The following is a 16,161-nucleotide window of genomic DNA, read 5'->3' on the forward strand; positions in this document are numbered from 1 at the left end:
GAGGTGGGAGGTAAAAGGTGTGCGTTTTGTGTCTGAGGGGGGCGTGTCAGTTAATGAAGGGTTAAACGGAGTTTGTTTTGAATGGGGGACAGCCGGGGGAAGAGCGCAGCAGAGGGAGCATAGACCGTGAGAGAATCAGCGGCCAGTAGACGACCAACAGCCGGACGGAACCACGACCAGAGCACGGTGAGTCTGCGTAAAAAGGATTCCTACACTTACTGTAAATAATACGATTTGTGGATCAGAGGAACACGCGGACAATTTTTTTTCGCCTCAAAATAAAAAGGCATATTTTAAAATCGTATCACACTGAATCGAAATCTTCATGTTTTCTTTGTTGTAATAACCTGATTTTAGAAATAATAAAACAAAACATATAAGGCTGGTATTTATTACTTTTTTTTTTTTACAGATTAGACTATATGGTTTTTGGCATTTCCAAAATGTACGCAATTACGCACAGAACAACAACATCATGTTTAATATATATATAGTTAAAACATGTTATGTGTTTTCTGGTAAAAAATAATAATTTAGAGGACATGGAGAGTCGTTTTTACTCACTGTCCCTGGCCGAGGGACGCAGGTTTTTTTCCTTTCAAGGGGAAACGCATTTTGGCACAACACCGGCGGCGAAAGACACTGCGCGTCTTTGTGCGCGGCCGGCGCGGCAGCTCCTCTGAGGTCTGGACTGTTGATCCCGGAGGGACGTGGACAAACAGCTCGGCCGGAGAAAATTCCTCCGTCTCTAATTTCTTGGCCCCTCTCTGCTCTGGGGGTCTTGGGAACAAAGCGTGGTATGCCGCTAATATATCATAAAGGACTACAGTACAGTCAGCGTGATTTCCATGCAACCTTAAAGTTGACTTCAAATGAACATTACAAATCTAACCTGTATGCTGTAATTCACTCAGTCCACTCCGCCAGGTCCATCTCTGACTCAGCAGTTTGGACGGAAAGGTTTCAGCATGGCACCATTTCACCGTGCCAACATTTTGAGACCCCAAATTTCAGAGTGTGGAGCTATTCATGTCCATTCCTGCGGATCAAGACTGTTGATCCGACATGGGAATGTGGTTTTAAGGCATTCCAGTGAGGACTGGGGCAGCGGAGTCTGAGCAAAATAAATCTAATCCCCAAAAGTACAGAATGATGGAGATATTGTTAAATTGAGCTTTAGTGAGGGAATGTCAAACAATGGGACACACGCCTTTCTCTGATATGGAGTTTTTCAGGCGGTGGTAAATCTATAGAATATATGCAGTGTAGGTCTATCCTAGGGGCCCCTGATTGTTTCTGAGCTTGGCATCATCTTTACATTTATTATTTTGTGTGCATGGGTCTTCCTGTTGTTAACAAGTTCCTGTAGTATATGTACCAATAAATACTCAATAGCACCAGTGTTTACGATTCTACTTCAGTATTATCACGTAAAATGTTCTGAAAGTAAAACTACTCGTTCTGCAGAAAAATGTCCCGCTGTAACCGATTATAGATTATACCGTTGCATTGAGTACTGTGTAATGAGCATTTTACGTACATTAAACAGTTCATGTTGGTTGTCCAGTGGTTTTATACATTATAAAAAAAGGATGGCATTCCAGCTTGAAAAAATGTCCCTTCAAAGCATCACCTGAAGTTGGAGACAATACAAAGCAAAGTTCTGTTTCCCAAATCTGTGTTGATTTTTTTGGGACTTTAGAGTGGAAATGTCTCTTTGAAGGAACAACTCTTGATATCTGAAACTTGACAAGTGGCCCCAACCGGACACTGCTTTTTTGAGGGGTCAGAAGCCAACATGGTTGCCTTGTATTTCCGAAGTTGATATCTTTTTTTTTTTTTTTTATGCAAAATATTAATCTGAGCCAGAGGTGGTCTGTGGTCCTGGTCCATCCGTCTCATAGCATTCAACAAATGTATATAGACTACGTTAAATAATTAAGTTTGATGAATATTAGACAGCCCAACAGGTTCTGAAGGTCTAGCAACAGGTTTTTACATTGATCCTTAAAGGGAAGATATTAAAGGACGTTTAATAACAAACTATGCAGGGTCATAGGTGTGAAGCACTGCACACAGTTCAGCAGTGTGCCGAGAGAAGAAGAGTGAATGATGTTGATTCAGTGTTTTTCTCTGTAGTCACTGCCTTGGCCAAATAAGTGAACTGTGAGGCAGTGAATGAACTAATGGGTCAGTCGTGGTACCTCAAATCAAGTCAAAACAGCAGCCAGTTGCTGGTGACTTGTCACTGCGGGTGAAAAAGGAAAACTATTTACCGTGTCTCTGGCCAAGAGGAGCGTCCGTAAAGACCACATGCAATAGCGTGAATGAAGTAAAAGCTGTTATTTCCCCCCTTAGATGTTCTCCCAGCTCTGTCCTGACACCCTCTGGGTCCTGCTGCTCGTCGGCATCCCTGCGGCTCTCACGGCAAAATGTCCTCAGCAGTGTGTCTGTGACCAGATCCAGCTCACGGTGACCTGCGTCAACAGGAACCTGACCCAAGTTCCTCCTGCCGTTGACGAGGTCTCTTACTCACACACACACACACGCGCCGACATATCTACAGTAGGTTTAGTTTCGATCTGGTTCTCATGTGGGATCCGCTTTCTTTATAGATCACAGTGAAATTAGATCTTCGAGGCAACGACATCCAGGAGCTGGCCAGCGGGGCTTTCAAACACACTCCTTATCTGACTCACCTGTCGCTGCAGCGCTGTAACATCCGCAGGGTGAAGGAGGGCGCTTTCCGTGGCCTCGGCCGCCTGGTCTTCCTCAACCTGGCCAACAACAATGTCGACATACTCTACCAGGTCTCACAATTGTCCACAGCCATCATTTATTCCATGGTTTCTTCAAACCCCACCACACCCAAACGCTTTTTCAGTTCAGCAATATGATAATTTCTGTCTTCCTTTGTGAGCCCAGGAGTCATTCGACGGCCTGTCCTCGCTGAAGCAGCTCATGATCGACCGTAATCGCGTGGAAGAGATCCAGCCTGGAGCTTTCTCTCAGCTCGGCTTCCTCAACCTGCTCTCCCTTACGCACAACCAGCTGGTCTACATCCCCAACATGGCCTTCCAGGTAGCAACATGGCAAGCTGAAAAAGGCGGTTTTGAGAACATGCAGACATGTCTCCTGTTGTTGAAATGTGTCAATTAAAATGGCGACATTTTCTCCCTCCAGGGCTTGCAGAATATCAAGTGGCTTCGTCTCAGCCACAACTCTCTGAACTACCTGGACACCGAGGCCTTCGCCGGTCTGTTCACGCTCACCCGTCTCAGTCTGGACCACAACGAGCTGCAGTTCTTCCCCACCGAGCCCATGACCAGGTGGGCTGCTTGGCATGATGACGCTAGTCACTGGCATCTGTGATCTGCCATATCTATACATAACTCTCAGTCTACTTAAGGACACTTTTTCTAATGAAAAGTGCTACATATCGAATAAAAGGCCCAAAAAAAAGACATAGGTTAACATCACAGTTGTTAGTTTCTTGGAGGGGAAATAGATCTCATCGCTCTAATATGTTGTAACATTCGATTGGACTAATAAAGCTGAAACTTCTCTGCCTCGCTATCCAGACTGCCTGAGTTGACTCGCCTCGATATGAGCTACAACCCAATGACTTACCTGGGAGAGGAGGTTGTGTCCATGGCCAAACTGACCCACCTCTTCCTGGACCACATGTCCCTGCAAGACATGGCCAACACAGCTGTATCGAAATGCCCCAGCCTCATCCACCTGGACATCAGCTACAACCAGCTGCGTGTCGTCCAGCCCTTCTCTGAAGGTTCACCAAAGCTGGCACGCCTCAACCTGGCTGGGAACCCCATCTACTGCAACTGCTACTTGCGTCCACTCAGGTACAGCAGACCATTGTGGATCTCAAACTAATGGCAGCCTGACTAGTCCTCAGAGCTTTAAGTCCGTCAACCAAAAGATCCTCTTTGTATTTCTTTACCTCACTCCAGGGAGTGGTCGATCCGGAGCAAGGTAAAGCTGATGGGGACATGTGGAGGACCGGCCCATCTGTCAGGAGAGAACCTGGAGGCTGTTCACCCTCCCGAGCTGCGTTGTCAGAGCCAGGAGGCCATGTTGAAGGCCGAGTATGAGGAGGCAACCAGGATCACGCCACCGCCCACACAAGTGCCAGAGAACAAGATCAAGTGTCCCGTCAACTGCGTCTGCGAGGTACTACATACTGGGCTGTGTGATGTTTTGAGATTTGTTTTGTGTCTGCATAGCATTTTTAATCTCATTCTTTGGACAAACATAAAAAGTTTAGCTTACAGCCTCCTGACTGTAGCTTCATATGTAGACTATAGACGTGAGAGTGGTATTGATTTTGGTAAAAAATGTTGTAGTTCTGTAAGCACATTTCTTAAAATGACGACCTATTCCTTGAACCATCGGTAGCTAATGGTAACACTTTAAACAGAATGTCAATCTCCCTGTCTTCAGGCCGAGACACACCACTCCTCGTGTGAGAACCGCGCTCACTCCAAAGTTCCTCGGGGTTTCTCTTCCAACACGCGTCTCCTCGACCTGCGTGGCAACCACTTCCACTACATCCCCAGCAACAGCTTCCCCGGTGTTGCTCAGGTCGTGTCCCTACATCTGCAGCGCTGCAAGATCACGGAGGTGGAGGGCGGGGCTTTCAGTGGAATGAAGGGACTGATCTACCTGTACCTGTCGGAGAATGACATCACTTCCCTCAGCCCTGACGCCTTTAAAGGTCTTTTCAATGCCAAATTAAATTTGTAGAAATTATTCTCATTCATCTATCAGTACTCAAGTTCAATTTCTATAATCTAAATCTGCAGGCCTCCCTCAGCTGACTTACCTGCACCTGGAAAAGAACCGCTTCACCGGTTTCCCCAAAGGAGCCTTCCAACTGGTTCCCAGCCTGCTGGCGCTTCACCTGGAGAACAACTCCATCCCCAAGCTGGAGCCGGACAGCTTGACCGGAGCTGAGGGCCTCAGAGCCCTCTACCTCACCGGGAACATCATCAATCAAGTGTCACCCAGGGCTCTGGACCAGGCCGGTGACCTTGATACGCTCCACCTGGGAGGAAACAGGCTGAAGGAGGTGCCCACGGAAGCGCTGAGCAAGACGGGAAATCTCAGAGACCTGAGGCTGTCTGGGAATTCAATCCGCTGGGTGGGGCCGGATGCTTTTCGACCACTGGGGAGGTCACTGAAGGAGCTGTATCTGGATAACATGGGACTGGAGAAGGTGAGTGGGCTCTTGACGCGCCGCTACACTTTCCAACAGAAGCCGAGACCTTCCTCTTCTTTTTTCTTTAACCTGCACAGCTTCAGGATCAGCCACAAATTATTTCACAGAAGTTATTCCAGTTGTCTGACCAGATCTCTCGTACTCAGATGTCACAGACCTCCCTGGCAGGTCTGAGTCCAGGGTTGAGGAGTCTCTTCCTGGAAGGCAACCACCTGGAGGAGGTGCCTGACCTTCACCCTTTTACTTCTTTGGAGGTCATCAACCTGGCCGACAATCCTCTGATGTGTGACTGCCCTCTGCTGCCACTACGCATGTAAGAGGATTGCAATATGAGTGGAGTCAGAAATGACTGGGTTTTGAACAGGACTTTTTAAAGCCCGCAATTTTTTATAGGGATGATGCTTTATCTATATATTATTAGTCAACTCCCAATGACCCAATCAAAAAGTATATTTGGAACCCTTGATTACATTCCACTCCGAGTTGTAGCTATGCCCGTGTCATATTGTAGCTTCTAGTACCATCCTTTGTGATGGATAATTTAGTGTTTGGTCATTTTTTTTTACAACATTACTTGATTTTGCCTCTTCATCTAGGTGGATTGAAAAAGTCAACCTGAAGGTACGAGCCACCTGTGCCAATCCCCCTGAGCTGCGTGGTCGCAGGGTCAAGGACGTCCACGTCTTCAAGGCCTGTCCCGGGGGCGAGAGCCTCCCTGCTCCCCCTACCGCCACCCCGAAGCCCGCCAAGGCGCCCAAGGCCACCAAACCCAAACCAATGCACCTCAACAGTCTTCGGCAGGTCAAAATGCTCAGAGCCAAATCCAAACTTCGCAAAAGTCTGAACACAAAACCGTCAGTAGCCAAGAAAACCACCAAGAGAGGCAGCATGGCTTGAACCAGCTGATACTGATGGTTTAAAAATAAAACCTGCTTGAGGTTCAACCATGGATTCAACTCTCTAAAACTGTGACCGTTTCCCCATTTTCCATCAGCAAGTGTAGTTTGTTTTGCAGTACAGTATTTTCTCTTTGCGGTCTAATCAATACCGTTAAAAAGGTAAACAAATATTTTTCTAGTCAAGAAAATAAATAGAAAACCAGTTCATCAAGCTCTGTTTCACTAGATTTAGTTACTAAATGATGCAGCCTTTGGCTTTATGCTCACTACCCTTAACCACTACACCACAACTGCAGAATGTACCGATTTAGATACCTTGAGACAACATACAAAATCAGCAAGTTGAGGAACAGTGTTTTTTCTTTTTTATCAGTTATCTCATATTAACAACAAAAAAGACAACATCTGGATATAAAACAGGAAACAATAAAACATTACAACAAATATTTGTCTGCTATGCCAACCCGACATTCATATTTACAGGTTTGATGTGAGAACTTCAACATGCAGAAAATGAGGTCGCTGGTCCTTGTGAACTACACACAGTGGTCAATTAAGTATTTAAACAAAAAAACTGTTTCTAATACTATTCATGGCCAGTGTATTTTCCATCAATACCTATTCATTGGATCTACAGTCGAAGCCCAATCTCTTCACTCATCCGGTTGTCGTCTTCATTCTTCAACATACTCATCTCATGTCTCCATTCCTGCAGCCTCCCCTGTGGTGTCCTGCTCTGTGTTGCTCTCTAAAATATCAACGTCATCTCCTTGGCTCCGCTTGTTTTCGCTCTGCTCCATGTTGCTCTCACCACTAAAGCTCTCTTCCAATGATTCACTCTCTTCACTTCTTTCTGATGTCGGTTCAATGGGCTTTTCATCTCCTACGTTTTCTATGCTTCTCTGCTCTGGTGACTGATGTCGTCCTGACTTACTCGGCTCCCCTCCCTTCTCCTGTTTCATTATACCAAGAGGGACTTGTTGAGGGTTGTCTGGAGGTTCAATGGGGGTCTCCATCTCCATCTCCTCCACTTTCACCTGCACTGCAAAGACTATGGAGACAGAATTATAATCACCAAATTACCAAAACTGTCTCACAAAAATTAGAAGAAAATGAGCAGCATGTTGTGCACGTCTGTCCACTTACTTTCCTGCTCCTCTGGCTCAGTCTTGGGCTGGATGAGAGACACTTTTGGAGGACGATTGTGGTCTTCTAGCACTGGAGGACCGGCAGTGCTACTGGCCTCAGATTGCTGACCAACATCATCTTTAACTTGGTGCTGAGAGAGCCTCTTCTTTGCATTTTTCTTTCCTATTGAAAACAAAAGGAGATGAATGTTACATAGATAGTGGTATAACAATCAGAGGTAATAAACTACTAAATATGAATCTGTTTTCTGTGTCAAGACACAGTACTCCACAGTCAAAACTTACTCCTTTTCCCATGCATAGGGGCCTTGTATTTCTTATTCTGTGCCGGCTGGTTTTCCAAATCAACTGGAAAACAGAATGAAAACACCTGTCACTTTTATACAGGGTCAAAGTCATCCACACACCGCTAACCACTAGTCACTTCGCTGTGACAGCAAGGACTACAGGTTAGAGAGGCAAACTGGAGTTTTCTGCCCCATTTGGTCTTTGATTTCACCACCTGATGGAAACACCTCAATCCCAGTACACTGGCTCAGATTTCCAGCTGAGGGTATTGTTATTGAATGGGCCTTTTACCGAGTCCTGGGGGAGGCTGGAGCTGGTAGCACATGAGGTCACACCAGCCAACGGGGTAGATGTCTGGGGACTGGTAGTCGATCCACTGGTCAAACTCATCCTCCCAACCGTCAAAGTGGATGAGCAGCAGGCGGCCCACGTAGCGCTTCACGGTGGCCACGCACACCAGGCGCGGCTCCATCAAGTCCACCGCCTCCAACTTCATGTTGGGGGAGAAGCTGTGGCCCGGGTAGTCCTGAAGAAATAGACACACTGGGGGGTTCAAATGCTGTTCGAAGAAGTTTCTTTTTCTATCAAATACAACATTCTGACTACAAACAAATTGTGGATGTGATCACATGTGTATGTTGCTAAACAGAGAGCACAAATGCTACACAAGGTTTGGACTTCCTGTCTTACGGCGTTAAACAGTCGTGCCGGTGAAGCTTTAGCGTTGGTCTTCTTCAGGTATTTATCCCAGGTGAAGGTCTGATAGTCATAGTCTGCCGAGACACAGAGAAACCAGGGCGTATCTTCATTAACAGTGTACTGCTTTAGTTTTTACCCCGACTTAATTAGACAACACTTTTCTAGAAACGGATAATAAAGCAAACTAGTACCAGCAGAAAGTGCACAAGTGTGAGCTGAAGCAGAGACGGAATGGAGAGGCATGTTTGCATTTACCTTGAGGCACTGTGAGAGTGATGTTATTCTTTTTACAGAAGTCTACAGGAAGGATGGCATGAGATGAGGCGTGGTAACAAAACCAATCCGAGCCGTTGTTCGATATGGTGCCATCGATACCCACCATCAGGTAGCCATCCAACAGCACCTGGGAGGAGTGGAGGGCAGCAGAGACACATAAGAAAGAAAGAGCTAACAATATAGGAGTTAGTGTGTCAATGGAATATAATTAATAACCACCTCATTCAATGTTCAGTCTGGTCTTACACAAGATTAGACAAACACAACACACAAAACCAAACCAACCAAAAACAGCAGTCTTACCTTGTGTACAGTGGCCACACAGATGCTTCCCAGGTTAAGAGGGTCAATGGCCTCCAGCTTCATTCCTTCCTCAAAGAAACTTCCTTCCATGTAAACAAACCTGGGCTGCAGGTCACACAGGGGTGAGTGGTTGAGTGATTTGTATTATACATATTCCATTAGTAATAAGTGATAAAAACAAATTACTCTTCTTACTTATTTTACTTCACATGTTCTATTAAAGCTGCATTGTTATTTCTGAATGATGTCTTGAGCAATGACATTGTCCTTACCTTCTTAAAGAGCAGGAATGAGCCATCGCAGGTACCCTTCCAGATGCCGGCTGCAGTTTGCACAGCATTTACTATTTTTTTAAAAGTGTATCGTCATGTAAACACACATCTTAAAGTTAAAAGCTTTAGTTCAAGACAAGTGTGAAATGTGTGTGTTTGGAGGTTTAGTCTTCCTGCATTCTCGAAGTTTAAACTGCTGACTGCTCAGCTGGTTTGTACCACTCTCTTTCCCCAAATCTCCATTTATAAAGTTTTCCTTGCGACTTATTCAAGCACGTTTTTGTTTGTTTACTTTTCTTCTGTGTTTCTGTCTGTACTGCATGTCATCAATCATATGTCTGGAAACAACTAAATCATTGACCTACCAGGTGCTTTAATATCATGACCCACTCTTTTGGACCAGCCTATTGGGTGCAAGAGGGGACTCCACATGTGGCACCAGAAACCAGAGAGTGTATTGTCGGCGGCGTCCATTTGGTCTTCGTACACAAGCCGCAGACGGCCGCCAGTACTGGATTCTACGATGGCCAGGCGAGTCCGACTCACGTGGTTGGGGTCCACCACCTCCACGCGCATACCCGTTTTGAAAGAGTTTCTCATGCTCTCTGCCAACTACAGAGAGGACAGAGCGAGGACGGCAAGGGGACAGAGATTAAGTCCGTTCCATTATCCAAACTCCAGACAGAAAGACCGCCGGGGGATCGGGCCCCTTTTGCTGTGAAGTGGTAGTGGTAGCCACTGCACCACCGTGCAGTCCAGAGATTATTGTGTTTAGTATAATTAAAACACACTTGTGTTGTACAAGACAGATGGGTTATCATGTATCAAATCATTCAGCATTCAGTTATACCTTCATGTAGAAGTCAACAGGTAGAGTGTGGGCCCCCACAAGCGTCACCATCAGATACTCTTTCCAATCTGGGATGTTCTGCTTCACATCTATGGACACAGAGTTTGTCAAAGTAGAGCATGTGCTATTGCTAAATACTCATCACATTTGAATGAATCCCTCCATGTTGTTTTTTTCTAATCCTGAAGTGTGAACCCTCCTCACCTTGTGGTGGCACCAGCAGTTTGCTTGTCATAGCGCACCATCCAATCGGGTTCACCTCCCCCGATACGAGGCTGCACCAAAAATCTCGGCTGCTGTCGTGTTCAAAGCCTTCATATCTCAACAGGGCTTTGTATCCTGGAGATATGGGATGGAAGGAAGACACCAGTCAGTTTCGGACAAACGATGAATTGCAATCAACATGCAGTTCTGAGTTTGGTGGGCTCCATGAATGTTTTGCTCCCAGCCAGCATGACCTAAGGGTGACACCGTAAGTTGGATGTTATGCATGTCCAACACCTTGAACAACAAACTGTTGCAGAGGCTGCCATACGAATCTAATCTAAATGCTCATTCACACCCCAATAGCAAAGACACTTCCACACGCAGACTTGAGGAGCCGGGTATCGAACAGCCCTTCTACCGATTAGTGGATGACCTGCTTTACCTCCTGAACACTTGGCACACTACACTACAATTTGCTGTGGATATATTTACATCAGAGAATGACAGAACAAAGTCTCGTGTCCAGTTTTTGGCCAGCCATTTTCGTATCATGTAATAATAACTTATTAACAAACAAAGGTTCTCTGTTTCTCGGCAGACATTCAGTGTTACTCATCAACACTCATCATTGTGTGTATCCTAGCAAATGTGTTGAATGCATCTCTTTCCTAATAAAACATTTGCACCGCTGAGTTTTATGGTATTTTAAATCCAGGATTATTTACATCCATGGGTCTTCTTCTTCATCTTCTCCTTTTATGCCTTTGCTGGTGCAATGCAGCGTATCGTGGCATGACAGATGCTGTAGAGCAGTGAAATAGTGCGAAACCATTGGCAGGAATGTGTACACATGCATCTACGAGATCAAGAAAGTGGAGGCCAACTTGTGTTAACACAGATCCATAGGAGCCAAAAACTCCACGGAAAAGCTTTCAGATTGGCAACAAATAAGAAAATAAATGCAACAACTGCTCAAATTCATAATCATAAAACAGATAATTCTATGGTGGAAAGGCCTGTCAAAATAAACACTGAGAGACAGATGTACACACCAGCAATCTGGATGACGGTAGCAATCCAGTAGACTTTACTCGGCAGCACTGCGTTTGTGTTCAGGACCTCCACCTTCATCCCCAGAGTGACGTCGTCCCACTGGGCACACAGGGAAGCCTGCAGGTGGGAGGTCAGATGTTTCCTTACAGATCATCAGTGTGGGGACTTTTACACGTTCATACATTACCAAGGGATCTCAAGAGTTATTCTCAAGACTGCTGAGAGTTTACTTCTCATGTTTAACGGATTATTCAGCAATGGATGCTGTTCTTTATATGTTCGACTGGGGTTTTTTCCATGCTGTTGAAAATACTGTTTGAAAGGCTGTTTGTATGCAAGTCTAAGTTTTTACATAAGTTGGCATGATTGTCCCTACTATAACACTAGAGGCAAATCAGGAACATATTTTCCAATTACACATCGCAGCTCAGACTCACATGTCTGAAGCAGGACACTGAAGCAGCCAGAGAGTTTTCCTTCTCCAGGTAGGCGCCCCATTCAAAACCTGCAGCCGATGCTACAAGATGGAGAGAGAACAGAGGAATTCAGATTTTGTGAGATGTTTGCGTACATGTACTCTGTATGCAACTGTTAATGTTCCCAAACAAACACCAAATACCTGTTAAAGTTGTGCTTTGCAGGATAAATAAATGGTCGACTACAAAATCGTATGGCCCAGTTCAGACCTAGTGTCTTGTGTGAAGACATGTTCGAGTACACACCGGACTTCATGTCTCAAATGTAAGATACTTTACTCCTTGAAATCTGACTTTGTACGGCCATGATGTAATTTTGATTCCTTGTGTGTTCAGTGGCCTCACCATTCAGTGCTGGTGGGGCTGGAAGGAGTTTGTTCACCTTGTTCAGCACTGTGGCTTTTTTTGAGGGGGGCCTTCCCTGAAGAGAGGAACACAAAGAAGGATTGAGCAAAGTCGTCTCATCGTCCTCGTTTTTTGTGGTCACTTCTCCACCTGAAGCAAGTTGGACCACATTGACGCATATGCTTGATAAGGAAATTGGGGATTTTCAAAGAGAACACTGGCAAAGAAACACATGCGTCTGTAGTAAGTTGGTTCTGTATTCATAGGTGAACAGCAATATTCTGAAAGTTAAAATGAGGACTACTAGTAGCTTTAAAATGCCAAGATGATTTAGTCAAAAATAAAACTGCTTGGGAGGGAAATTAATTAGCCCTCCTACAAAACTTCTCACAGAAAGAAAGACCTGGCAACATGTTTCCCTTTATTGCAGAATAAACTAAATAACATCCAATAATATCAGAAATCTGTACAATCATGTTTTTCCAGCATTAGAATGGAAGAGACATACAAAACACACACACAATAAATTACTTTTACAGTTACATATAATTACATGATGAGAAGGTTTGGCAAAGGGCTGCAATGAACAATGGTTTTCATTATCAAGCAATCAGCCAACGATGATAAATAAATCAATTCACTGATTTGTCAGAAAATAGCACCAAAAAAAAGACAGCTCAGTAATTTTTAGACAGCCAAAGTTGATGTTTAAAATGCTCAACAACAACAACCACAACAACAACAACTTTAGTCTGCTGTCAAAAAGGACTTCTGTCTCTTTTTCTTCCCCTTTTTTCTCCAATGGGGAGAAGTTGACTTTCTTTTGGTGAAATACTGCCACCATGTGTTCATAACTAAGTTATGAAAATATAAATATACCCAACAAATGCATACATTTGGTGTACTGAATGTCTATCTCACGTTGAATTTTGGGGAAATACTTTTTAAAAAATGTGTATGTCCATTTGATAGATTGGATTGGTGCAGCCATAAAAACATCCAGTCTTGGATCTGAATGCGTCTCTCTGTGAAACATCCCATAGTTTCAACTACAGCTTTTCTTTGTATGATGGGATAGTCTAAGAGTGGAATAAGATGATTTTACAAACAATAAAGCTACTTAAAGAGTAGCTTTTGGCCGAGTATCCTCTTTAACAACTAAGGAAGCAATGGCTATCACAAATACCCCAAACATGGTTTAATCCGGATGCTTTTCAGTACTGAAACAAGAAGTAGCAGACCACACAGACTGCATGTTCCTTTAAGTCAGTGCTGCGGACACTTTGCATGGCTAAAAATAATCAATCATCAATCATCGTTACGACGGTGGGGAAGAAATAGCATTGAAATAATTCCAAAATACAGTTGCTTATACTCTAGAAGGAAGGCTAGGATTATGTTAAAAATCTACCAACATTCTGTATTCAAAATTATTTGTGAAGCAATGCAATTAGAAAACACTCACTCTGGACACGAACATTGTCCCCTATAACTAACTTACTGTCAGATACAGCATTAGTACACACGGCAGACAACCACCGACACAAAGAACATGTTTTTGATGAACACTTCTCTTCGAACAAATGTGTACGCTCACCATAATGCCAAAATTCAGAAAAGTTAGTGTAATTATTTAATTATGCAACATAATTAACTACAACTGCTCCATTGGTGTCAATTCCAGCGCTGTGTGTAAAACTCAACAAATGAATAACTAGAAAAGGTGCACTTGGTAGAGTGTAGATCTCTGCCACATGTGAATGCAACAACCAAAGACAAGCGAGGATGAATGCAGGCAATCGGCTCGGAAGTCGTCGCATGAGACTCGTCACGCAATCCAATCCAGAACTAAATTAAACTCAGCAAGCTGTCTGCGTAGCAGCGGCAAGTGGTGACGATGCACTCCGCTGTGTTATCACTCGTGGCCCCTGCCGGCCAAAGGCCAGCCAAGAGTAGTGGGTGAGGAGTCAGCAGGTAGTCAATGGATGTATGAAACGGGCAATAAAATATCTTTTGAGTTAAGTGTGAATCACCGCAACCACGAGAGCTCCTTGAGCATGCAGCCATAACTAGCCACCGAAAGATATTATGCAGTTTGCATAAAACAAACAAGTACAAACTTTTGCTCTTTGGTAAAAAAAACAATTAAAAAAAAACAGATGAACTAAAATATTTTGTCACCTGCAGTCGTGCCAGTATGGAGGACTTCTTGGAGTTTGATGAATAGGAACGTGAACAGGATAGACTGCAGAAACGCTTGGTCTTCGAAAAGAAGGTGCTAAAACTGCCGGTGGTGCCACACATCTCACAAACCACTGTAAAGATAAATAAATACACGCAGTCATCAAATCTTATCATCAAATCTTATTAGCACTGCCTTGGGAATGTACATATAGGATTTGTATTCATTCAAGTGTTTTGTGGAGAAATTCCATCACTTCTTTTGGCTCTCTTTAAGATTGTTGAAATGTCATTCAAATGAACAGACATTTACTTTTAGACTTTCAACTATTATTCTCTCTTGTTCCTCATTTGCATCTCACCTGGTCGTTCTTCTTTGTTTTTCCCCCCCTGCTTCATCCCTACTCCTGTCAGATGTTCTTTGTACCCTCCTCCATCCGTTTCATCTAACTGTATGGATGCTGTTTCATTATTTTCTGCCTGTGAAGAGAGAGAAAAAAAGCAAAAAAGTGGCAAATAAAATGTTTTAATGTTACTTTACTGCGTAACTGTAAACAACAAGGAGGATTGTTTAAAGCTGTGAGACACTCACTCTCTCTGCAGTGAACCAAGGTAATAACTACTCACAGTTGTGGCACACTCTTTTGGTTCAGCAGTAATCCCTCGACATTGGATGGCGGGTAGGCAGTTACTGCAGCCCACTCCATCACAGGAGAAACAGTGCGGACGGACAAAGACAGTCGGAACAGCTCCAGGCTTCAGAGTCAGAGCTGCTGTTGGTGGTCTGGGCTCAAAGTACTCCTTGCCAAAATGCTCTCTGCAGAGGTGAGAGTTAGGTGTGGCGACCCACTGGGTGCGTGTGCGCTGGACCTGCTTCTCCCACTTGCGAAACTCCTCATGGTCCTTGGGGAATCTAAACAGCCTCACCCCATCTTCTACGGTTTTGCCGCATCCATAAGCCACACAGTGGTACGGCATCCCGTGGTCCGATCACGAGTAGACCACCAATACCTCAGATTACAACCGATGCATCCTTTCTTCTTTTGAGTTACCGGGTGCTGTTCTCTGAGCTCTGCAGAGGAAAGCGATGATTGAGTGTTACAATTAGCAGATAATGTTCAAATTCTACCACCGAAAATACATCTATAACATTGGCTTTCAGGTTAAACCTATTTTAAACGCTAGTCACAAGGAGCAGACACAGGCAGAGCTGGATGACAGATGAGATATCTCTGCTGGTTCTTGATCTAAGATGTCTTTGTCTTACATGCTGCATTAAGTGACACAGGAATTCCTGCTGAAATGATTGATGAATAAAGCTGCTGCCTGGCTATTACATCCATTACATTAGAAAGTCTTTAAATGCTCTACATCTATTCATCTGTCATTATTATCGGCCATAAACAATATGAACATTGTGTTTCATTATTGATATCTAAATTAACTGTTTAAGAATCACAGTCTAACCATCAACATATCTACATGAGACACTGAATCGTCAAACTTCTACAAATCAGAACTGGGAAACATTTGTTAAATACGCGCACACACTGTAACGTCATTACTCCACGTAACATGCGAAATAACACTTTAACATGAATTATGCTGTGAAACTCACTGTTTTGAGCAAATGGTCTGAGCCAACAGGTTAATAAACTAGCTGGTCAAAATGCTACTCTACATGCAAGCTAACGATAACTGCTAATAGTGCTACTAGCACGTTTGTGCTATTATGAAACGTGTTATTACTTTGAGTGGCTACTTAAATATAGAATAATAATCTAGGCCCTCATTTAAATGTTTAATCAACTGCAAAACTATTGGATATAAGTTGTTCAGTTGTATCTTCTTGGTAACGGTAGGTAGGTTCTTTGGTTAGCCCCATCTGTGTTATGGTCGCATACCTCTGACGTCATCATCATCTT

General features: G+C 44.0%; 2 protein-coding genes across 3 annotated transcripts; one reads left to right on the forward strand and one right to left on the reverse strand.

Annotated features, from left to right (window-relative positions):
- Window positions 1-103: 103 nt before the first annotated feature.
- Window positions 104-6,136, forward strand: chadlb (chondroadherin-like b). Its single transcript, XM_034559073.1, has 12 exons — window positions 104-186; window positions 587-797; window positions 2,359-2,523; window positions 2,616-2,810; window positions 2,926-3,081; window positions 3,184-3,329; window positions 3,582-3,863; window positions 3,972-4,191; window positions 4,462-4,735; window positions 4,824-5,236; window positions 5,386-5,552; window positions 5,836-6,136. The coding sequence occupies exons 3-12, from the start codon at window positions 2,359-2,361 to the stop codon at window positions 6,134-6,136; spliced, it is 2,319 nt and encodes a 772-aa protein (XP_034414964.1). The 5' UTR covers window positions 104-186; window positions 587-797.
- A 346-nt stretch (window positions 6,137-6,482) lies between these two features.
- On the reverse strand, window positions 6,483-16,161 carry l3mbtl2 (L3MBTL histone methyl-lysine binding protein 2). Of its 2 annotated transcripts, none has more exons than XM_034559075.1 (18): window positions 15,855-16,161; window positions 14,864-15,308; window positions 14,599-14,716; window positions 14,237-14,370; window positions 12,056-12,131; window positions 11,672-11,751; window positions 11,234-11,351; window positions 10,179-10,313; window positions 9,975-10,063; window positions 9,490-9,736; window positions 9,125-9,174; window positions 8,853-8,957; window positions 8,529-8,676; window positions 8,265-8,347; window positions 7,866-8,100; window positions 7,572-7,634; window positions 7,285-7,449; window positions 6,483-7,189 (listed from the first exon to the last, which is right to left on the reverse strand). In XM_034559075.1, exons 2-18 carry the CDS (start codon window positions 15,212-15,214, stop codon window positions 6,834-6,836), a joined length of 2,553 nt encoding a protein of 850 aa, XP_034414966.1. In that variant the 5' UTR covers window positions 15,215-15,308; window positions 15,855-16,161; the 3' UTR covers window positions 6,483-6,833. The 2 variants fall into 2 exon arrangements, with proteins under 2 accessions (XP_034414966.1, XP_034414965.1); XM_034559074.1 differs by having other exon boundaries at window positions 9,125-9,195; window positions 15,855-16,150.

The sequence above is a fragment of the Cyclopterus lumpus genome, chromosome 19 (genome assembly GCF_009769545.1).
Source record: "Cyclopterus lumpus isolate fCycLum1 chromosome 19, fCycLum1.pri, whole genome shotgun sequence".
NCBI lineage: Eukaryota > Metazoa > Chordata > Actinopteri > Perciformes > Cyclopteridae > Cyclopterus > Cyclopterus lumpus.